The following is a 25,492-nucleotide window of genomic DNA, read 5'->3' as shown; positions in this document are numbered from 1 at the left end:
GAAATATGCACGATTTTGTTACAACTAATGTTTTTATACAATAAAACACACACATCATATTTAAATATATAAAAATGATTTTAAATTTAATAAAGATAAAAGAAAGAGAGGAACAAAAAAAAGAGCAAAAAATTTTCAAAACGGATGACGATTAAACTACAAATTGAAAAAAAATTTAAATGTAAAATAATATAAAAAAAACTTACTCAATCTAGAGAAACAATTGAAAATAATGAATATTCTGCTGTTTGTATATTAAAAGTTAAAAATGAAATAAAAACAAAAAAGAAAAATAGATCGTACACATTTGAAAAAGATTCAAATTAAAAGTAATATTTTTTTTAGAAAAAGATTATTAAACGCGAGCAGCAAACGGTTAAAAAAGAACGCTTGTATTCATATTTGAGTTCAAAATTTTGAAAGTCCTGTGACTTTTGCTTACACAACAAGAGGATAATTAAGCAACAGATAAAGTAAAGTGGTTTTTTATACAAAAAAAAGTGTGAGTGTTGTGCTGGTGTTGTATGTATGTTGTATGACCCTATCATAGTTATTTGCGTGACTTAATTTCCATAATATTAACATTTTATGCTGTAGCCAACAAGCGACAACTTGCTAAGGTGCTAGGTCAGCAAAATCTAACAACTACATACAACAATAAAGTGGTAAAAGAGAAAAACCAAAAAAAGAAAACAAAGAAAAGCAGCAAAAAACAAAAATGAACAAACTAAAAAAAAAACTATTAAAACTATCTAAATAACTAATAATAAAGAGTCAAGCGTTAGGTCAGTCAGTAAGTAAGTCAGTCCATAGCTAAACGTGTGCCACAGTAAATAAAAATCATTGTCCTTATTCCAAATTATCCTACAGTTCAGGCATCCAAAACAACAAAACCAAACAACCCCCACTAATAGTAATAATTGTGGTTAACTTCGTTTTAGAATCTAAGTGAAGTTTTTTTTTTTGCTGAGCCTAAGCACTAGTAGTTGCCCATGGTGTTGGTGTTGTTGTTGTAGTTGTTGCTGGTGGTTTCCACCTGCTTTTTTGTTGTTGTTGTTGTTGTTGCTGCATTAGAAAAATTACCAACAACAACAACAACAGTAACTAAAACTTTATAATACAACAAACAAATAAACAATACTTTGGTGCTTTTTCAGAAGAACAGACGACGACTGTGTTTTTGCTCTAGCCGCCAAGGAAATGTCTCGTCAGTCGCGTCTACAGAGTTTTAACGAAAACAGCTATTCATGATTGTCGTAAATACTATAAACAAATATACAAACAAATTCAGAAACGAAAAAAACGTCTTCTAGTCCAAAAAAACAGTATAAACGCGTCCTACGAAGAAACTTTTTTTACATAAAAAAACAGAAACTTACAACAAAAAAAATATTTTTAAAAATATAAAACAAAACAAGAACAACAACCCTAACTCTAAGAAAAACATTTCGTTTAAATTTAAATTTAATTTACAACAAAAAAATCATTTTTAATTTAAAGTAGAAAAAAGAAAATGCTAAACCAATAGTGCCTTTTAAAAAACCACAAAATAAATTTTCAAGGTGTTCCCAAGAAAAACTTATACAAAACATAAAAAAAATTAAACCTGTTGTTGGGTCTTATTATAAAAACATAAATAGCAAAAAAAGAGTTTTTTTTTTAAATTGACCCATATTCTTTTAACACAAAATTGCAGACAAAACTATAATTAATACATATGGATTCACAAAACTGATGTTTATCAACTTATTTGAATTAAATGCTGCAGATGATGAGGTCTAAACTTTTACCCAGAAAATTAAATCAATGTGAGTGAGTGTTTTTCTTTTCTTTTTATTATAATGAAAATATTTTCAATATTTTTTTTAATTACAAAAAGTTTTGTTATTGTTTTTTTTTCAAACAATAATTGAACTTAAACTGTGTAATAAGCGTGTAACAGTTGTTTAAACACATGATTAACTTTTAGAATATACATTTTGCTACTCTCCACCAATTTAGTTTAGCGGGGTTTCTAACGATGTATGTAACACATGATGTATGTAACTAATCGGCTTTAGACCGTCCGAAATCAATTAAGCGATGTGTGTTAATCTGTTCATCCATCTCTTTTCGCTCTTTTCTAGACTATAGACTAGATTATAGACTAGACTTTAGACTAGACTATAGACTAGACTGGACTATAGACTAGACTATAGACCAGACTATAGACTAGACTATAGACTAGACTATAGACTAGACTTTAGACTAGACTATAGACTAGACTATAGACTAGACTATAGACTAGACTATAGACTAGACTATAGACTAGACTATAGACTAGACTATAGACTAGACTATAGACTAGACTATAGACTAGACTATACTTTAGACTAGACTTTAGATTAGACTATAGATTAGACTATAAACTAGACTATAGACTAGACTATAGATTAGACTATAGACTATAGAGTGTAGCCTAGTCTATAGTCTAGACTATACACTAGAAGATACATTATATAATAGACAATATACTGGAATGTAGACTGTACCATAGACTATATTTGACTATAAATGATACTATAAATAAGAATACATACTAGTCTAGAGACTAGACTGTCCTAAACTCGTCTATAGAATATACTATGGACTAGACTACAGACTAAACTATATATTGAACTATAGAGTGTACTATAAATTCGACTATTGACTACACTATAAGCTAGGCTATGGATAAGACAATAGACAATACTATGGACGAGAATTTATACTAGACCATACTATAGACTAGACAACACTATAGACTTTAGATTATGCTATAGACTAGAGTATAGACAAGACGTTAAACTTGAATATATAGAAAACATTAGAAATAGAATATAAATATTAGATAGATTATAGTATAGAGTAGACTAAAATTAGTTACACAATATACTATATTATAGGCTAGACTAGACTATAAACAATACTATAGACTACATTACACTATGGGATAGACTTTAGATTAGACTATAGACTAGAGTATAGACAAGACGGTCAAACGCAAAGATGTAGATAATTTTTGTACAAATATTCTATTTTGTGTAGTGTCTTTCGTAGCCATACATACATATTCTTAATATCATCCAGATGTTTATAGGTTAGCATAACTTTTACAACATACGATTTGATGGTGGACTTGTAAGTTTCGGTATAGCGGAATATAACACGTTTACTTGTTCGACATAAAAAAGAACTAAAAAACTTAATTTTCCCTGCCTAATAATATAAACTTAACAACTTGTCTTTATTGCTATTTTCAGGTTCACACAGCTTTTAAACACATACATTACAAGGTAAGTTTAAGCCACCATTTCATATATTACTCTTTATAATTCTCATTCAGTTAATAATATTTCATTCATAAATTACATAATTGTATATTTAGGAGAATTTCGATTGATAATTGTTATATAATATATTTTAATATGATATATAAAAAAAAAGATTTTTAAAAAGTTGTTAATAGAGTTTATATGCGGTTAACTTAAATATATATTAAAAACTTTTTGTGGTTAATACCGCTTAATACCACATATTGCGGTTTAAAATCGCAAAAAAAAATATACAGCTTCTTATTTTATTCTCGTCCAGATGGTACAGTCTTCTTTTTATATATTTTATATTTAAGATTTTTATCACCTTTCGTATTATTATGTGGCTAATGTGGTGATCTCAACTTTTTGCTTAGAGTTTTATTATGATTAATATTAAATTTTAAATAAACACGTGTTATTAGAGAAATGCAAAAATGCATGCATTTGCTATAGGGATTCGTCATAATTTAAAATTGTTGATCCGTTGAGATTTTTAACATGTTTATAAATAATTTTTTTTTTATTGAAATGCAAATTATTTTAAACGCGAATTTTTCGCATATTTTTAAGTCGTTACCAACTAATTAATACATTATGAGCACAAGGATCAATCTTATGTTTTATAGAAAATTATGAAGTCAATTAAAAAAAAAAAAACAGTACTGTTGAGTCTATAGTGGAGTGTAATGTCTAAAATCTAGTCTAATGTATAGTCTACGATCTTATATATTGTCCCGTCTGTGTAGATGTAAACACTTTGTTCATAATTTTTCTTTTTAAGGTCAATATTTAAATCAATATGTTCCAAAGTCTTATTGTCTGGCCTATAGTCTAGTCTCTAATCTTGTATAAAGTATAGTATGTAGTCTGTAGCCTAGCCTATAGCCCTGTCTATGGTCTAGTATATAATCAAGTATATAGTCTAGGGTATAGCCTGTAGTATAGTCTAATCTATAGTCTAGCCTGTAGTAAATTCTAGTCTATAGTCTAGTCTATAGACTAGTCTATAGTCTAGTCAATAGCCCTATCTTTAGTCTAGTCTATAGTCTAGTCAATAGTCTAGTCAATAGTCTAGTCTAGTCTATAGTATAGTCAATAGTCTAGTCTATAGTCTAGCCAATAATCTAGTCTATAGTCTAGTCTATAGTCTAGTCTATAGTCTAGTCTATAGTCTAGTCTATAGTCTAGTCTATAGTCTAGTCTATAGTCTAGTCTATAGTCTAGTCTATAGTCTAGTCTAATCTATAGTCTAGTCTATAGTCTAGTCTATAGTCTAGTCTATAGTCTAATCTATAGTCTAGTCTAAAGTATAGTCTATAGTCTAGTCTATAGTCTAGTCTATAGTCTAGTCTATAGTCTAGTCTATAGTCTAGTCTATAGTCTAGTCTTAATTTTCTACAGAAAATTTCAATTGTCCATTCCTGATACATAGATAACTTACCATTAGTTATGTTGTTGTACTTGTCTCCTTATTTCACAGCTGAAACACAATAATGACTTTTTTCTCACATTTTTCTTACAATTATACAATTTCGTCTTTTAATGATTGTAATGTAATAACAACATTTTAGTGATTTACTAATCCAAATATACCCCTCTTACATTTTCACATCACTCTCTTTCGTGTTTGGCAGCTTACGAATGGCCCTGGAAACCAATAAACAACGACTGCCTTCTTACAATTGTCTTCACAAATTTGGCAAATTGCACTTTTTTCACAAATTTTTAAAACTTTTTTCATAAATATTTTTATATACCGATATGATTCAACACTTGTTTAATATTATGCAACAAAAAATTTTTCATTTTTAACAATTAATTAACGTTTTAACTTAATTTAAACAGCAACATTATTACCAAACAACCGAACTCGATAGAAATATTAAGAAAACTAATAAAATGTAACAATAACAACAAAGAGCATCTATCCATCACTTGTTGTTATTGTTTTTAGACATTTGCTCTTTAAATGGAGTTCTTATAATAACAACAATAATAACAATGACAATTTCAATAACCATTTGTTGCTTTAGTTATTCGTCTTCTTCTTTAGAGTTCGGTTGTTTAGTGTTAAAAGTCCTATTTCAATTAAACAAAAGCCCTAAATAATTGTTAATATTTAAATATTTATGTTGCAAATTGTTTATAACTAACGTTATGAGAAAATGTTTATAAAAAAGTGTTAAATTATTAGTTAAAAAATTGTGTTTGCAATTTGCCAAAAATCCAATGCAATTTTGTTAGGCCGAGCGCCGGTCGGTGGTTTTCTTTTGTTGGGCTATTCGTTAAGTGATGAGAAAATGTTTAGCAAAAGGGGTAATGGGAGAGTTTGGAAAGATAAAAATAGTTTGAAAAGAAGCATGAAAAGAGAAGGTGTGAAAAACGGTTAAAAATAGAGTTTGTGGGTATGTGTGTAAATATGTATGCATGTGTTGCAAAATAGAAATATTGTTTTTCTACATTTCCAAGGAAATACTTATGGTAGAATATCGTTATTTGAACAACAAAAGAAAAAGGTGAGTGATTTGCAATCATAATTAGTACAATTTTTTTTTGTTTCTCTATTATAATTATTTATTTCTTCTTAAATACAATTTAATTATAAAAAGTCTGAAGAACAATCTAAAGTCTAGTCTAGTCTTGATTATAACACAGTCTATAAAGCCTTGACTATGAAACAGTCTACAGTCTTGACTTTAGAACAGTCAAATGTATTGACTATAAATCATTCTATTGACTTGACTATAGAACAGTCTATAGTCTTGACTATAGAACAGTCTATAGTCTTAACTATAGAACAGTGTATAGTCTTGACTATAGAACAGTCTATAGTCTTAATTATATAAAGTCTAAAGTCTTTACTATAGAACAGTATAAAGTCTTGACTATAGAACAGTTTAAAGTCTTAACTAAAGAACAGTCTGTAGTCTTGACTAAAGAACAGTCTATAGTCTTGACTATAGAACAGTCTATAGTCTTGACTATAGAACAGTCTATAGTCTTGACTATAGAACAGTCTAAAGTCTTGACTATATAACAGTGTATAGTCTTGACTATAGAACAGTGTATAGTCTTGACTATAGAACAGTGTATAGTCTTGACTATAGAACAGTCTATAGTCTTGACTATAAGACAGTCTATAGTCTTGACTACAGAACTGTCTATAGTCTTGACTATAGTCTAAAGTTTTGACTATAGAAAAGTCTAAAGTCTTGACTATAGAACAGTCTATAGTCTTGACTATAGAACAGTCTATAGAACAGTCTATAGAACGGTCTATAGTCTTGACTATAGAACAGTCTATAGTCTTGACTATAGAACAGTCTAAAGTCTTGACTATAGAACAGTCTATAGTCTTGACTATAGAACAGTGTATAGTCTTGACTATAGAACAGTCTATAGTCTTGACTATAGAACAGTCTATAGTCTTGACTATAGAACAATATAGTCTTGACTATACAGTCTTGAATATAGAATAGTTTGTAGTTTTGACTATAAATTAGTCTATAGTCTTTACTATAGAACAGTCTATGGTCTTGACTATAGAACAGTCTATAATAATGACTATAGTATAGTCTATAGTTATGACTATAGTATAGTCTATAGTCATGACTATAGTCTATAGTTTTGATTATAGAAAAGTCTATAGTCTTGATTATTGAACAGTTTGTAGTCTTGGCTATAGAACACTCTATAGTCTTTACTATAGCACTCTCTAGTCTTGAATATATAATAGTCTATAATCTAGACTATAAGAGTCTATAGCCTTGACTGGAACGAGGTTTTTGGCTAACTTTAAACGATATTTCAAAAATCGGTAATGATGCAGATATTCTGTGCCCCGATTTGTTCCTTCAGCAATGAATACTTGTGGTTAAAGAGGGGATTTTGTTTCTTGTTTTCTGAGAAATCTTTGTAAAGCCCAAAATTCTATAGTGATAACTAAATTATGACTCAAACCTTTAACTGATAACTAGTTAAATAAAAACGTACTACAAACTATAGAACATGATGTTATGCCAACATGATTCTGATTAATCTGCACAGAAGAACTAATTATATGTACATACATATATATAAATAAGAATGTATAAACTTCATTTGTATATAACATTGAGTTAGTTATGGTGACATTGAAAATATAAATATATTTATAAATATTACACACAACCAAACTGTATGTTGATCGCCACAAAAATTCTAAATTTCAAATTGTTTATAGATGCTATTTGTTGGGTCGGTCGGTAGTCGGTTTGTTGGTTGATTGATTGTACAATCCCAACAGAATTGGCGAGTTGGTTGATGTTGATAAGAAAATTGTTTGCTAAATAATGGTTTTAGTTTATAATTAACTAAAAACACATACACACACACACTCAATAACAACTTCATTTTAACAAATGCTAAAGATGTGATAAAAGTAGCTGAACAATAGAGAAGAAAAAAATAAGAAAACGAATCATTTCTGAAGCCAGTTTCTGCTGCTAGAAATGTGGTGATTTATTTACGAGGTTTTTCTAACTCTTATCAAAGAAAATATTTAAATTTAGAAAAATAAAATTAAAATTAATTATCTTAAACAAAAGTATTTACGAATAGAGTTTTGAAATGTTTTTTTTTTTGAAATAAAAACACAAAGTTTACTTTACTTTATCCAATTCAAAGACAAATTTCTTTATTCTTCCTCCTCCTCCCCTAAACAGAATAATAAATTTTTATAACTGTAATTGATAAATTGTTCCCAAAAAAAAAAAAACGAAACAATAAATAACCATAAAATTAGGCAGTTATTATCTTTTGGAAACAAAAAAAAAACTAAGTGTAAAATATCTTAACAAATGCCAATAACCAATAAACACATCAAAAGTATTTCAAATGTCATAAATGTGTCGTGCTCTCTACGATTTTCCAGTTCATGCTTTTTCTATTAATTTTTAAAAGTTTAACTTAATGTTCAAATGTACGTGTGATAAACATCTAAAGACACTTGTTTAACAATTTGTTTATAATTTTTTTGTTATTGTCAAATAACTGATAATCGAAATCTATCAACATGCGATTGTAATGATTAGCTTTATTGTCAGTTAAAAGTCTAAAAGTTATTTGGTAAAGATACATATATACATACATATATAGATATTTTGTTTAAAGGCGACATTCCCCCTTCAGCTTTTTTGTTTTATTTACTTAACACTTTTTTGATAACTTAATTATAAATAACATAATTAAAGACCTGTTAACCTTAATTTTAATTAATTGCAGAAGAAAAGCTATAAATAGTTGAAAATTTATTGCTTAATAAAAAAGTTCATATATAATATTCTAAAGAAAAGCTTTTTTGTTAAAAGTAACTTTTAGGACAGCGTAGTTACAGAAATGAAAACTTTTTTAGGATTATATATACTTTTGAGATAATAAAGAGCTTTTTGTGGTAAAAAGCTATTTGTCATTCAAAAAATTTATATTAAAAAAATTGTGCTAAAAGTTTTTGCAACAATATTTTCGTTTAAACATAAAAAGCTCTTAAAATATTCTCTAGTCTTGACTATGGAACAGTCTATAGTCTTGACTATAGAACAATCTATAGTCTTGACTAAAGAACAGTCTATAGTCTTGACTACAGAACAGTCTAAAGTATTCTATAGATAGTCTATAGTCTTGACTATAGAATAGTCTGTAGTATTGACTATAGAATAGTCTATAGTCTTGACTATAGTATGGTCTATAGTTATGACAATAGTATAGTCTATAGTCATGACTATAGTATAGTCTATAGTCATGAATATAATCTATAGTCTTGACTATATAACGGTCTATAGTCTTGACTATAGAACAGTCTATAGTCTTGACTATAAAACAGTCTACAGTCTTGACTATAGAACAGTTTATAGTCTTGACTATAGAACAGTCTATAGTCTTGACTATAGAACAGTCTATAGTCTTGACTATAGAACAGTCTATAGTCTTGACTATAGAACAGTCTATAGTCTGGACTATAGAACAGTCTATAGTCTGGACTATAGAACAGTCTATAGTCTTGACTATAGAACAGTCTATAGTCTTGACTATAGAATAGTCTATAGTCTTGACTATAGAACAGTCTATAGTCTTGACTATAGAACAGTCTATAGTCTGGACTATAGAACAGTCTATAGTCTGGACTGTAGAACAGTCTATAGTCTGGACTATAGAACAGTCTATAGTCTGGACTATAGAACAGTCTATAGTCTGGACTATAGAACAGTCTACAGTCTTGACTATAGAACAGTCTATAGTCTGGACTATAGAACAGTCTATAGCTTTATAGCGCAAAAGTATTCTTTGTTTTCTTGGATAAACTTTTTGATAAAACACTATGTGCTTAAAAATATGTAAAAAAAAAAATGTTTTTGTGATAAAAGCCTTATATGCAATTTTCTTATGATGAAAGCTTTTTAAAAAGTTTTTTCTGATAAAAGTTTTTTATGAAATGTTCTTGTGATAAAAGCTTTATAACGCAAAACTCAATTTTTGTGATCAAAACTTTTGTGCAAAAATTTTAAGAAACATGTTTCTATGCTAAAAGCTTTTTTGTTAAAATCTTCTGTGATAAAAGCTTTATATATTTATAATCATTTTTCTTATGATAAACTTTTGTGCTATGAAAGCATAAATTATTGTGTTTTTTTATAAAAGCTATTTCGATAAAAGCTTTAAATCGAGTTTTATAAGATAAAAATTAAAAAAAGAAAAAAATTTAAAATATTTCTTTTTGTAATAAAATCAATTTATAAATTTATCTTGTAACAAAAGCTTTTCATGCGAAAAATCATTTTTTTGTACCGAAAGCTTAACATTTTTATTGTGTTAGAAGATTTTGTGATAAAATAAGCCTTTTTGTGGTAAATGTTTTTGAAACATCCGTTTTTTATGTTAAAAGTTTTTGAAAAAAGCTTTTTGTGATAAAAAATGGATAATAAGCTTTGTGATAAAAGCTTTTGTTTTTAATTATTTTTTTTTTCAAAAAAAAAAAAAATTACTAAAAAGTGAATGTTATTTTATTTCTCTAAAAAAGCTTTTATTAATGAAAAACTTTCTGTAACAAAAGTTTGCTAGTAAAACGTTTTTTGTGATGAAAGCTTTTTATGAGAAAACTTGTATTAAAAGTATAAACTAAAAATTAATGGAAAGCTGTTAAAATTTTTCTGTAAGCTTTTTACATAAATTTTATTTCTTTACAAAAATTTATGTCAGTGAAAAGCAAGCTTTTTTTATAAAAGTTGCTATGGTAAAACTTTTTAGAAAAAAAAGCTTTCTTGAGAAAATTATTTTGGGATATTTAATAATATAAATAAAAAGCTAATTTTGTTGTATAATACTTTTTAAAGAAAATATATTATGAAAGCTTTTGATAAAACGTTTTTTGTGATAAAAGCTTTTGATAAAAAACTTATTTTAAAAACATTTTTAGGAGCATTATTATGGGAAAAAATCATTAAACTTATTCTGAAAAAGCAATTTTGAAAAAAGCTTTTTTTTGTGATAATTTTTTTTTAATTGATTGATGGTAAGATTTGGATAAAAAGCTTTTTGGGATGACAGCATTTCTTATAATACAATTTTCTTTAAAAGTGCTTAAAAGTCTTAAAAGCTTTTCCTAATCAATCTTAGTAAGATAAAAAAGCTCTCTTTAAAAAAAGTTGTTATGTAAGAAACATTTGTTAGTAATAAAGTTTTCTTTTTGCAAAAAACATATTTTTTTCAAATTTCAAAGTTCTTTACCTTTGATAAACGTGCCCACAGTACCCTCTTAATAAAACCCCATATCTCTTCTTTTTTTTAAATTGTCCACTAAATTTTCAATTTTGAAAAAAAAAACACTAATAATTATGTATGTTAACACGATTTTCTATTACTTATCTATTAGCAATATAATCAAAAAATATTATAAAAAATGTTTTTTTTTTTCTTAATTTTTATTTTCTTGAATAAATTTATGACACCTTCGTTGGTTATTGCCTTATCAAATAGAAAATATTATTGTATTATTATACTTATGTGCGTGTGTGTGTGTATTAATTTTGAAAAATATTTTATAACGCACTGTAAATAAGCCAAAAGTGAAAAATAAAGAAGAAATAAATAAATAAAAATCGATTGACGATAAAATATCTTGTCTTGATGGAAAATGATAGCTGCTTCATTTGTACTCATATGTATATGAAGTTATACTACTATCAACCATGACCATGTCCATAGGTGTTTATTTGAACATTAGGGTGGTTGCTATAAAGGTTTAGAAAATTTAAGAAATTTGTTCGTTTATTTAACGAGCAGCAATTGAAAAAAGGATTATGTCTTCATATTCGTCAACATATTTCTTCTCTTCAAGAAATGTTCTTCAATTTCTTCGATTTTTTTTTTTATTTTTTCTTTAAGTACCACCCTAATATAGAATATACTAATAATTATAACTTGCACTAGTATTTTGTACTCGTACAAGTATGTTTGCTCAATATTTATTCTTGTGTTTTATGATCCATTATAAAGTTAACGAAAGTGAATTTATTTGTTTGTTAAGACAAGTATATCTTAGATTGGACAGGTAATAATAATATTTTTGTGTGTATCAATTAGTCAGGTGTTGTCATTGAACAAAAAAAAGACGATTTTTTTTTTAAATAAAAATTCTTGTGAAAAGTTGAAAAAAAAACAATATTTCAAATTAAAACGACAATAAGCAGGAAATCGTTAATCGGTGCTAAACGAATAATACCAAAAAAAAGTGTTTTTAAGTTTTTCGATCTATAGCTAAAAGAGATCCATATATTGTTGCGATGTACGAACATTTCTTGATTTCTCACACAAATACAACACGAACTATGAGCAGATAATCGGCGGGTTTCTTACTACTCAGTTAAACTAGGCTTAAAATTTAGGCAAACTTTAAGTTCAGTTAACTGTGTTAGTAAGTAAGTTAGTTAGTTAGTTAGTTAGTTAGTAAGTTAGTCAGTTAGTTAGTTAGTAAGTTAGTTAGTTACTTAGTTAGTTAGTTGGTTAGTTGATTAGTTATTTATTTAGTTAGTTACTTAGTTAGTTACTTAGTTAGTTGGTTAGTTAGTTAGTTAGTTAGTTAGTTAGTTAGTTAGTTAGTTAGTCAGTTAGTTAGTTAGTTAGTTAGTTAGTTAGCTAGTTGGTTAGTTAGTTAGTTAGTTAGTTAGTTAGTTAGTTAGTTAGTTAGTTATTTAGTTAGTTAGTTAGTTAGTTATTTAGTTGGTTAGTTGGTTAGTTAGTTATTTAGTTCTTTAGTTATTTAGTTATTTAGTTATTTAGTTATTTAGTTATTTAGTTATTTAGTTATTTAGTTATTTAGTTATTTAGTTATTTAGTTATTTAGTTATTTAGTTATTTAGTTATTTAGTTATTTAGTTATTTAGTTATTTAGTTATTTAGTTATTTAGTTATTTAGTTATTTAGTTATTTAGTTATTTAGTTATTTAGTTATTTAGTTATTTAGTTATTTAGTTATTTAGTTATTTAGTTATTTAGTTATTTAGTTAGTTAGTTAGTTAGTTAGTTAGTTGGTTAGTTAGTTAGTTACTTAGTTAGTTGGTTAGTTAGTTATTTAGTTAGTTAGTTAGTTAGTTAGTTAGTTAGTTAGTTAGCTAGTTAGTTAGTTAGTTAGTTAGTTAGTTAGTTAGTTATTTAGTTAGTTAGTTATTTAGTTAGTTAGTTAGTTAGTTAGTTAGTTAGTTAGTTAGTTAGTTAGTTAGTTAGTTAGTTATTTAGTTAGTTAGTTATCGCTAGTCACCCGACTATCCCATTAGAGACAGTCAAACATTGCTCTGATAAACGAACACAAAGATGCAATACGATATAACATAACACTTAGGGTTATAGCTAGTCATCCGACTATCCCATTAGACTACGAAGAGATAGTCAGAAATCAAGTACAAAGTAGTCAATACTAGGAAATTATTTGAGATTACTTAAACTGAGTAAAGTAATGACTGTTTTCGCTATCGGTTACAAAACTGAAATGACATCGTCTTTACCGACGGTGATTTGCTTCACAAATCATAGATTCCTACTGTTCTTTCTCTCTCTCTCTCTCTCTCTCTGTGATATGATTCCTTTTAGTACATAATTTACGACATTGACTTAATTCGTTCTGGGCTGCAAAACATGATCGGAGTACGGAGTGCATAATTTGCCCTAAAGGTGTAGGGTGGATGCCGAATAGTCTCTCTATGATATGCTTCTCTTATGAAAAGGGTAGCCCAAATTGTCTTGATTCGTTTTTGGCCTCAAAATATGAGATGTACATTTAGCGAGGGGTACAGATTTTGCCAGATAGTGTACGTCCAATATCATTTCGCAAACATAATATTGACCTTTGACCTCTTGTCAAAAAAAAACCGTTCTCCAGGCTTGAAAGCATAATATTTCAACAATTAGAACGAAGTGGTTTGGAAGTTTTGTCTAATAAACCTTATAGTTTAGACCTTGTCCCGTCCGACTATTATTTGCTGCGATCAGAGCACAATTCTCCCTCTCTCTGCGACACGCTTACAACAGAGTAGTCAAACTTAGCTTGATTTATTTTCAGCCTCAAAAAATGTTAAGTACTTTTGGTGAGGGATCCATATAAGTCATTACATTTAACCTCTAACACAGTTCACTAGATTAGAAAGCGCAATACTCCGTCATTTAGAAAAAAGTAGTTCAGACCTTGTCCTATTTGTTTTGATCAATATAGAACACTCTCTATATGATATGTTTCACTCGGAGAAGTATACTTTTTGTCAGAAAGATAACTCCCAACATATTTCGTAAATAGGTATTCATCATGTTGACCTTTGACCTCTTACAGACCAAGTATTAGATACTTCAAAATGTTAAAAGTAAATTCTTTATTTCTTTAAAAACTGATTTTCTTTTCGCCGTAATTATTCCATTATTTTGGATTAGTCGAACATGCCAAATTATCGCAGATTTTTAAATATATATACTTATATATAATAATTTGTATAAATCCCCGAAAAACAACTTCAATAAGTACAAAATTTTAAGAATAGATAACAACTACTCAAGTTTAATGTCTTTCCAGAAAACACTTGAAAATCAACTGAAAATAATATTGACTCAAGTATAAACAAATTTTGACAAAAAAAAAAAAGAGATACGACAGACAAAACGTTAGTCCATTCTATTCTATAGACTATAGTTTGCTTAGATCTCAGTCGATTTGTATTTGTTTTGCATTGATACTACTGCTGACTGATATGTACATATGTGAGGGTATTGAAGGTGGGCAGTTAAGTGTTGAGTTTTGTCTTTCCCAACAAATGAGTTTATGAGTGTGTGTGTGTTTAGAAAATGTACGCTGATGGGTGTTTGTTGGGGTGGTAGAGAAGAGATAGCACACATTCATTTTTGGGGAGCAAAAGCGTGCTTGTATTTGTCTTGTAGCAAAGAATTGTGGGGCCACAATAGTGAAGATACTCACACTCATTAAATACTATTCTTTTTTCACAGACAAATCCGGTTGTCGAATTCTAACGGACAAGAAGTTAATTAAATATGAAATAGAAAATAAACCACACAAAAAAATATATATATATATATACGTTTAATAAAAGTGATATGAAAGAAAAAAAGATATAGAAACAAAAAAAAAGTAATTTTTAGCGACGGCAAAAAGAGATTTGAATTAAGAAAATTAAAAAAATTTAAAAATTTGAAAATTTTAATTCTTAAATAAAAATTAAATTGTTTAAAAAAGATATGCATGAAAAGGTGCTATAAATGATATGATAAAGGTGTTATTACGTATAATAGTTATTTAAGTTACACGAAACCAAGGATATACAAACAAACTCTCTTCAAGACACGAGCCATACAACTTCCGGTATGTAGTTTTAATTGAAAAGTAAATTTATCTATTACGGTTAGAAATATTTACAGCTTGTTTTGTAAAGTTATTGCTTTTCAAGTAAAGAGCTGCCATATTATTTAAAATCAATCGATTTAATAAAAATATTATTATATGAGTGTAAAATCCTGTTTCCTGAAAAGGCGCTAAGGTCTAGTGAACGATCGGGCCATTTATGATCAACAAGTCCAGTGTAGAGCTTTTATCACTTATTTGCAAAATAGGGAGAAAGTCAATCATCACACCATAGATTACGAAGAGCTAGTAAAGTAGCTGGTACAAAGGAGTCAATAAAAGAAAATTAACATTTGCCTTTAATTCTTCAAACTGTTTACTTTCTAGATAGATATATAGATAGATTGATAGATAGATAGATAGATAGATAGATAGATAGATAGATAGATAGATAGATAGATAGATAGATAGATAGATAGATAGATAGATAGATAGATAGATAGATAGATAGATAGATAGATAGATAGATAGATAGATAGATAGATAGATAGATAGATAGATAGATAGATAGATAGATAGATAGATAGATAGATAGATAGATAGATAGATAGATAGATAGATAGATAGATAGATAGATGAATAGACAGATAAAATAAAGTAATATAAATCACCGATTTGAAAGCGTAATAGGGTTGCCTAACTGGCCTTGTAGTTCAGTCCTTGTCCGACCAACTCCTATTTAATTTGATCAATACGAAACTCGCTCTCTGTAATACACATCAATTTGAAACAAAGTGTTCTAAAAACTCACTTTGGCCCAAGATTAAGTTTGTTCGATTTCCTCAATCTGGCAATATTGTTAGATGCAATTTAATGTCAATACTATAACACTGCCAAAACTATTGAATTGTCAATCAAACACACAGTGAAGAATACGAAAACACAAACGCCTTATGACATTTGGGCAAATGCAACATCAACATCAAACAAAGCAGCAAACACTCTCCTTTTACTCATTCATTCACTTCATTCACTCATCTACTATTGTTTTGTTAGGAGAGCATATTGTTATTCTCCATGCTCGATGAGAATCAAATGATCTTGCAGCCTCTGTCAAGGGCACTTCCTCTAGTTGCGCCTCCAAAAAAAAAAATAATAAATAAAAAAAAAAAAATATTACATGCAAAATTAAAGCGCATATAATATACGTGAAAAAAGTATTCAATTTCACTATTCCTTTCAATTGCAATGCATATAGCTGTGATTGTGTTTTTATAAAGTGGGTAGTTCTTAAAGAAATGTGTTTAGATCATATGGATTTGAGGTCATTCAAATAATAAGTAATTTTTGATAGAAAACGAAATTTATAAAGATGTTTTAAGAACGTGCTAAACATATTGCATTAAATTGGTTTATATGGCAGAAAAGTTGAATAAACTGATCTCAACTGAATGCGTAATCTTACAGCTGCATCCGTAAATTATTCACTACAAGTATTCGTTAAATTACATAAATATATATTGAGAAATTTAGCGCGAGCTATAGCGGTATTGAAATAAGTAAAAAAACAAGTTATATTTACGTTAATCCAGCATTGATGCATCATAAAGCCTTTAATACACTATTAGAATCCATTTTGATTAAGCTCTCTTTTACACATGCATAAGCTCACATATAAACACAAATGCTCTCGCGAAGCCTGATCTTGATCATTAATCAATACATTTTAGTTTAGTAGTTCAACTCTTGGAAACTCTTTCAAATAAATTGATAGATAGATAGATAAATAGATAGATAGATAGATAGATAGATAGATAGATAGATAGATAGATAGATAGATAGATAGATAGATAGATAGATAGATAGATAGAAAGATAGAAAGATAGAAATATAGATAGATAGATAGATAGATAGATAGATAGATAGATAGATAGATAGATAGATAGATAGATAGATAGATAGATAGATAGATAGATAGATAGATAGATAGATAAATAGATATAAAGAAAGATAGATAGGTAGATTTGATTTCCATAAGAATAAAATCCACGATATCCGATCTGACACATTACAACACTAACTACTATGGCGCTGATATGTTTATCTTGGTTTCCGGTTAAAAATTTGGTGTACATTGTGAAATTTTTTGACACTATTTTCAACAATTTTTCTATAAACTTCAAGGTGAATATTAAGAATTACACACTTTCAATAAAAACAAATATTAAAAATTTCAAGAAGTATAGTCTCAAACAGCAATGAAGATGACTCATTTAAAGCGCTACCTATTAATTACACATTTATTATAATTTTTAACAGTTATTAAATATATTTAACGGTATTTAAACAAAATCAAACAAAAATTAATAAATTCATTAAAAAGGCGTACTACGACTAGAAGACAATGGAAAGAAGTAATGAAAACCCTTTTTTTTAACTGGTATACAATTGACTTTTTAACAACAAAGTCAATGATGCTAAATGACAAATTTATTAGTTTTTTATTCGAACAATACTTTAATACAAAAAAAAAAAATAGATACAACCATAAACCATTACAAATTTGAATAGAAGCGCAAAAGGCAAAAACACAATTTATGCATGAGAAATACATGCATATGTATGAATGTATGTATGTATGTTCAAGCTGATTTCAAAGAGTCTAAGCAGGGTGCCAATAAATCCTTTTATTAGGTGACTAACAATGAAAGGGCGAAAAAAAAGAGTTGCATTTAGAATATTCAAATATGTACACACATACATACATATGTATAAGGGTTAGCCAAATGATAGATAACAAATAAATTAACCGTATAGAAGAGAAGACACACAGACAAACATTTGTTTTAACTGAATGAATTTATGATGTTGATGATGATGATGATGTTTAACATACAAATGTGTTAATTTTACACTATTAGCACCCTTTCGAACCCCAACAATAGCAAAAGAAAAAAACACACCCTTATGAAAATCTTTGAAAATTTAAAAAAAAAAATATGAATTTTTATTTTATGAAATATGAAATGAAAGTGATTGAGGCAATAGAATTGATCCTTTTAGCAATGGAACAGTTTTTCGCAGGGAAAGTAAATTTGTGTTTTTTTTTTGCAAGAAATATAATTATATGATTCATAACAGTTCGATCACATTTCAATACTTTTACCAATCGTCAATAGTTTTTATTCTCAATTTAATGTCATGACCTTAAGTTAAGATTTTGGTGGCAAAAATCGTATTGATCTTAGAAACTTCATGTTCCATAAAGAAAAGAAATTTAAGACAAGCTGCGCAGTAGGTTTTCTTTTTCTGTATTATTATTGTTATTAATTTGACTTTGACTTTATATCAACACGGTGTCTGCTTAAAGTCTGCTTTCAGCTTTAAACACAATAAACCAAAGAAGAAAAAAAAAGAAATTCCTTTACTCGACTTGATTTTTTGTCATTAACAAAACTCCTCTATAATTAACTCGGTTGGAAATGATTTCAAATCCTTCAAAATATATGTATGTCTCTGCAAATATACATACAAACATATATATAAAACAATTCCTACATACAATTGTTCTTAAGAATACATTTGTATATGTACATGTGTATTAAATAATTCATCAACCAGGACATGATTTCTCAGCGTAAGCAACGGTAAACATACTACAAACTGTGTACCAACAAAACAGTATTTCTTTTCTTTATTTTCTTCCCAATATTACGGTCACTAGTCCTTGCAAGCGAAAAAAATTCTATGCTTTTTTTTTTCTTAAAAAAAGTTCCCCCTTCAAGTCAAAAAACTTTAAACTAAACAAGAAACAAAAATCATTCAAAACGATCTTATTGTGAGAGCATAACGATCAAGGATATCTTTTGTTATTCATCAAAAAGCGGAAGTTGCAGTCTAGAAATATGTAATGAGTTTGTATGAATATCTTTACGTTCTTTTGTATTATTTGATTTAAAGATGTAAAATTGAAGCTCAAGTGTTCTGTATTGAAAAATAACTGACATCTGACTTTTAAAACAACTTTAGGTTTTCTTTTCATATTTTTGTTTTTTTGTATTTTCAACGGTAAATCTTGATTTTATCTCACGATAAATAAACTGACAGAAATGTACATAATTATAGAGAAAATAAGAGTACTCCTACTCTTTTTATATGAGAAAAAGGATCTTTGCAAATAAGTTTATATCAGACATGGATAATTCAGTATTTTGTTGCTGTAGAATAGTCTATAGACTACAGTCTACTCTATAGTCCTGTCTATAATCTTGTCTATAATCTTGTCTATAATGTTGTCTATAGAATAGTCTATTGTCTAGTCTATAGTGTAGTATATAATCTAGCCTATAGTCTAGTCTATAGTCTACTTCATAGTCTAGTCTATAGTCTAGTTCATAGTCTATAGTCTAGTCTATAGTCTAGTCTATAGTCTAGTCTATAGTCTAGTCTATAGTCTAGTCTATAGTCTAGTCTATAGTCTAGTCTATAGTCTAGTCTATAGTCTAGTCTATAGTCTAGTCTATAGTCTAGTCTATAGTCTAGTCTATAGTCTAGTCTATACTCTAGTCTAGTCTATACTCTAGTCTAGTCTATACTCTAGTCTATAGTCTAGTCTATAGTCTAGTCTATACTCTAGTCTAGTCTATACTCTAGTCTAGTCTATACTCTAGTCCATAGTTTGGACTTTTTTATAATCTGTAGTCTAGTATTTTATCTAGTCTTGTCTATAGTCTACTCTTGTATAGTCTATACTCTAGTCTTTTATCTAGTCCATAGTCTTATCTATAATCTAGTCTATAGTCTTGTCTATAGTCTACTCTTTAGTGTAGGTATAGTCGTGTCTAAGTGTAGTCTATTGTCTAGTCCTGTATTTACTCTATAGTTTAGTCTATGGTTCATAATCTAGTCTATAGTCCAATCTATAGTCCAGCTTACACTCTATCCTATTGTCAATTCCTTAGTATAGTCTACAGTTTAGTATATTGTTTGTAGAATCATCTCCACACTAGTTCAATAGAATGCCTACTAATTCTGAAACAATTAGACTTTCCCTAAGCCTTTGATCGTATATGAAATTGTAAGCCAGGATCATCAATATTATTGTTAGTAATGTCATCCCAAGATGTTTTCAAATATAATCAACTCAAAAAGTTTTTACATATTTTTTTTTAAAGATCACGTGTCATATGTATCTGAACTTTAATATTTAACTGCTTGGTTTTTTCTTCTTATCAAAGTTTTTCTTTCTTGATAAATAAAACCAAAAGAAGAATACATTAAAATTGTATTGGCAACATTTAAAAAAAACATATCTATATGATGCGCAGTCTCCTTGCGGGTACAATTGGAAAAAAATGGCAAAAGCATAACCACCTATACTCCCTACTTTTCTTATCCGCATACAAATGAGAGATACATTGAACCCGCATCTTTAAAAATACTTACTTCTTTGACGACGATATCTTTTACACCCACCACCACCAGCAGTAGTAGTAGAAGCGATAGTATATAGTAGGAGTAGTATCTACTGCATCAGCAATGTTTTATCACTTTATATTCTGCTACTTTTTGTTCTGTTCTGTTTTTGAGACGTAAAACCCCACAAAACCAAAACCTACAAAAAAAAACTAAAACAATCTACGTAATCAAAAGCCAGGCTAGTCAGCCATCCAACCATCCATTCAGCCAGCCAGTCATACAGGCAGTCGTTCAGGCAAAACGCACCATACCTAAAAAGCCATAATATCGGTCGACCACAAATGAACGAGGGTTTTTGTACAACAACAGCAACAACAATCTTCGTAGTAGTATTTGCTTTTGGTGTCACAACATTATTCTATTGTTGTTGTTGTTTTTATTTTTATTTATTTTGCCTCGCGAGTTGTTTTAACAGAATACAACAGCGTTATAATGTTGTAGATACAAATATATATTCTACATACTCCAGATACATGTTTATTAGGGTGGTCCTGTTAATATGAAGAAAAAATGAGGTGCTAATGTTCCTACTGGAAATGGATAATTTCTCGGAAAGTTTGTCTTGGGGTAAATATGCAATGAGCTAGATCGAAGGTTAAAAATGGTTACTGGTGACCAACTAACTAACTAACTAACTAACTTACTAACTAACTAACTAACTAACTAACTAACTAACTAACTAACTAACTAACTAACTAACTAACTAACTAACTAACTAACTAACTAACTAACTAACTAACTAACTAAATAACTAATCTATCTATCTATCTATCTATCTATCTATCTATCTATCTATCTATCTATCTATCTATCTATCTATCTATCTATCTATCTATCTATCTATCTATCTATCTATCCATCTATCTATCTGTCTAACTACGTTACCAAACCTCGTTATCAAAATGACCTTTTTATCCTTTGAGCCTGGTTACCAAATATTGACATCATGACAGAAATATCAAACACTTTCTTTTTAAGAGCCAACCTAATGTTCGTACCTATGTATGTTTAAGATACTCTATACTTCATGCTTGAACTTATCTGGTGTTTGTGTGTATTTTTCGTATGTTTCTGGTGTTGGTTTTGCTGCTGCTTCCATTTGTTCAAATCGAAAGGTAGAAAAGAAGAGATGAGATCCAAATGTATAAACTCGCATATGAGAATTAAATAAAGGCAGGCAGAACGAGATGCCAGATACAATGAGTAGGTATGTTAAAGTAGATAGATAGATGATGATGACGATGATAGTACAATCATACAGACACAATTGTGAGATACATTTGGGTTCTGAAACAAATACAACGACACACACAGATACTCAATTTTATATAATACACTAATACACATATACACTTCTGTATAGACAATGAAATTCTGTTTGAGTTGGTATTTGTATTTTTCATATTGAATGAGCAGAATTTTTATGCAACATCCAGCTAACCATTCATCCATCCATTCATCCACATCCATATCCCTAGTCAGACTCCCATGTATGTATGTCTGTTTACTCTTATTGTTTGTGTTCAGTATTTTTGTTGTTTCTACTCACAACAACGTCGCATCAAAATTGTTGTTTGTGCCACAGATGGCTGGTTTTCTGTTGAATGAATGTGAGTGTATTCAGGTCCTTAATATGTACAAAATTCTGTTTATCTTTGTATTTGTGTATCTCTTTTGTTAATAAAATTTTGTAGATATACAACACATACATACATATGTATGTGTACTTAGCTAGAGAAGGACAAGACCGCCCAAATATTATCCTGTAATTATGATGCTCCTCCCAGTTTTTTTGTTTGTTTGTCTTTATGTACATCTCTATATATATACACTCGAAATCATACATACATTTTTGACTATACATATATGTATGTATCTTTGTTTATACAATTATTATATAATTGTATTCTCATGACTGTTATATTTTGCTTGTATCTATAAAATACACATAAAAGCATTTCGTATATCTCTATATGTGGTAAAAAAGTTATACAATTCACTGAAATTTTTAAAGATAAAACTTAAAAAGTTTTTAAGAAATTTTTGTAAAATTTTTACAATTAACAAGAGCATTTTGTGGGTTTTTTAGCTTTCAACGAATCTTTTGAATTCATATTTTATTTACTCGCGATATCTTTGACAAGCTTTTCCAATAAATCATCGGTGAGTGTGCTAGAAAGTAGCAATTTTCCACAATTATTCGATGGAATGTTTTTTATATGAGGAGAGCATTAACCACTATACCTAGGCCGCCAATTTTGTTCTAGAACTAGAACTGAACTAGAACTGAACTAGAACTGAACTAGAACTGAACTAGAAGTGAACTAGAACTGAACTAGAACTGAACTAGAACTGAACTAGAACTGAACTAGAACTGAACTAGAACTGAACTAGAACTGAACTAGAACTGAACTAGAACTGAACTAGAACTGAACTAGAACTGAACTAGAACTGAACTAGAACTGAACTAGAACTGAACTAGAACTGAACTAGAACTGAACTAGAACTGAACTAGAACTGAACTAGAACTGAACTAGAACTGAACTAGAACTGAACTAGAACTGAACTAGAACTGAACTAGAACTGAACTAGAACTGAACTAGAACTAAACTACAACTGAACTAGAATTTAACTAGAACTATAGACTTATTCCGGAATTTTGATTATACCCCACGATTATAATAGATCAAATATGCTCATTTTTGTTTTATATCAAAAAAAATAGAAGTTATCTTAAAGAATCGTATCAGTTATGTAAACTGAACTAGAACTATTGCCTTTTTCTGGAATTTTGATCATGTTTGCAGATTTTTGTTTTATGTCTAATAAATTACAAGTTATCTTAAAGAATCAAATTCGTTGTATGATAATGAATACACTTCTCAGATCTAAAGGTTAAAAAAAATTCAATTTTCCTGGGAAAAGTTTTTGAAACGTTCATGATTTCATTGGAAAAATGATGTTTCCTTGATGATGCAATTATACAATAAAGTGAAATTTTTCGGTTTCTTAAAAAATTGCCTAAACTTATCATTATTTCACAAGAAAAATAAAAAATTGCAATATTAAAATGAAACTGTTTTTCTTCAAAATTAAAATTCAAAAAGATAAATTTATTATAAAAAGAACCAAGTTCGGTATTCACACTTAATTGGTTAAACGACGGCCATTTTTTTCAACAGACATTCTTCGAACTTAAATGAAATAAAATAGAATACCAATAAGAAACGGATGACTGAATGAATGAGTGTAGTCTAACCTCAGGCTACTTGAATACAACGACCACGATGATGATTTTTCAACTCATACCGCTCAAACTCTAAGGGAGTTTGAGAGAAAAAGAGCTGTGAGTTGTATTAGTTTTCATTGGAGTGGGTATGTAAATGATATAAGTTGGAATGTGTTTGCATGTATAAATATTTAAGAGAGATGAGTGGTGACTCAAAAAAAAAAAAGTTTTTATAAATTTGAAAAGTATTATATGGGTTTTATTAGATTTGGTTTCGTTTAGTGCGCTACAAAACGATAAACTTTTCTTTAGGATTTATTTTATGTTTTTTTTTGGTTTTATAAATTCAGATGCTTACTGTGGTTTCAATTTCTTGACTGTGTTTAACAACAATTACAAAAAAAAAAAGAATAAAAAACGCCTTCGTGTATATGTTTTCCAGTGTACATATATATGCATATGCTTGTATGTATTAATGTTGTTAAAGATATGGGGTTTTTTGTATGTAAACCTAGATAACAACAAATACTCCTTAGGGGTCTTCGTTTCGTCGTAATGTGACATTGATTTGAGAGCAAAAAAAAGCAACATTTAAAAAAAGCACAAAAAGACGGCGCATAACTATGTGTGCTATGTGGTAAAAAAAATAAAAGAAAAATCCCAAATACACCCAGTCAACAATGTCTGGCTGAGGTTTACTTGTTCAACAGATCTGGGAAATTGAAGTTTTGAAAAGTACTTTTATTGTTTAAAACACTTGTTACTTTTTTTTCTTTATCTGATCTCTGTTTGATTTGGTATACTATATGGACTAGAGACAAGTCTGTGGACTAGACTATTGACTTGTCTATGAACTATTTTATGGACTGTAGTCTAGTCTCTGGACAAGTCTATTGACTAGTTTGTAGACTAGTCTGTGGACCATATACTAGTCTGTGGACTATGTACAAGTTTCTGGGCAAGTCCATGGGCAAGTCTATTGACTAGTTTGTAGACTAGTCTGTGGACCATATACTAGTCTATGGGCAAGTCTATTGACTGGTCTGTGAACAATTCTATGGAATAGAATAGTCTTTGGACCACATACTAGTCAGTGGACCATGTACTACGCTATGGACAAGTCTATTTACTAAATTAATCTGTGAACCATATGCTAGTCTGTGGTGCATGTACTAGTCTCTGGACTAGTCCATGGACAAGTCTATTGATTAATCTATTAACAAATATGTTGACTAGACTAGTCTGTGGACCATATACTAGTCTCTGGACTAGCCTATTGACTATTCTATGGACTAGTCTATAGACTACTTTATAGACAGGTTTATTAACTTGTCTATAAATTATTGATACCTCAATGAACTAGTCTATGAATTAGGCTATTGACTTGTCTATTGACCAGTCTATAGGTGAGTCTATGGTCTAATCTATTGAGTAGTATATTGACTAGTTCATGGACTAGTATACGGGTTAGACTAGTAAATAGTCTGCTGTTTAGTCTATTGACTAGTCTATCGGTTTATGAACAAGTCCATGGACTATTCGATGTACTAGTCTATTGACAAGTCCATTAACAAGTCTATT

General features: G+C 28.8%; 1 protein-coding gene across 3 annotated transcripts in view; it reads left to right on the top strand.

The window, feature by feature from the left end:
* Nucleotides 1–293: 293 nt before the first annotated feature.
* Nucleotides 294–25,492, top strand: part of LOC111685049 (transcription factor hamlet) — a 57,724-nt gene continuing 32,525 nt past the window's right edge. Inside the window, exons 1-2 of one of the 3 annotated variants that reach the window (XM_046956380.1) lie at nt 294–473; nt 1,158–1,808. In XM_046956380.1, coding sequence (XP_046812336.1) covers nt 1,760–1,808 — 49 coding nt within the window. In that variant the 5' untranslated portion in view covers nt 294–473; nt 1,158–1,759. Of the gene's footprint in view, nt 1,809–25,492 lie in introns of all 3 variants that reach the window. The other 2 variants (XM_046956379.1, XM_023447283.2) reach the window with 2 other exon arrangements.

This window comes from Lucilia cuprina, chromosome 2 (assembly GCF_022045245.1).
Source record: "Lucilia cuprina isolate Lc7/37 chromosome 2, ASM2204524v1, whole genome shotgun sequence".
In the NCBI taxonomy this organism is placed as follows: domain Eukaryota; kingdom Metazoa; phylum Arthropoda; class Insecta; order Diptera; family Calliphoridae; genus Lucilia; species Lucilia cuprina.
Note: the sequence above shows the minus strand (reverse complement) of the source record. Positions and strands in the feature narration are given on the sequence as shown.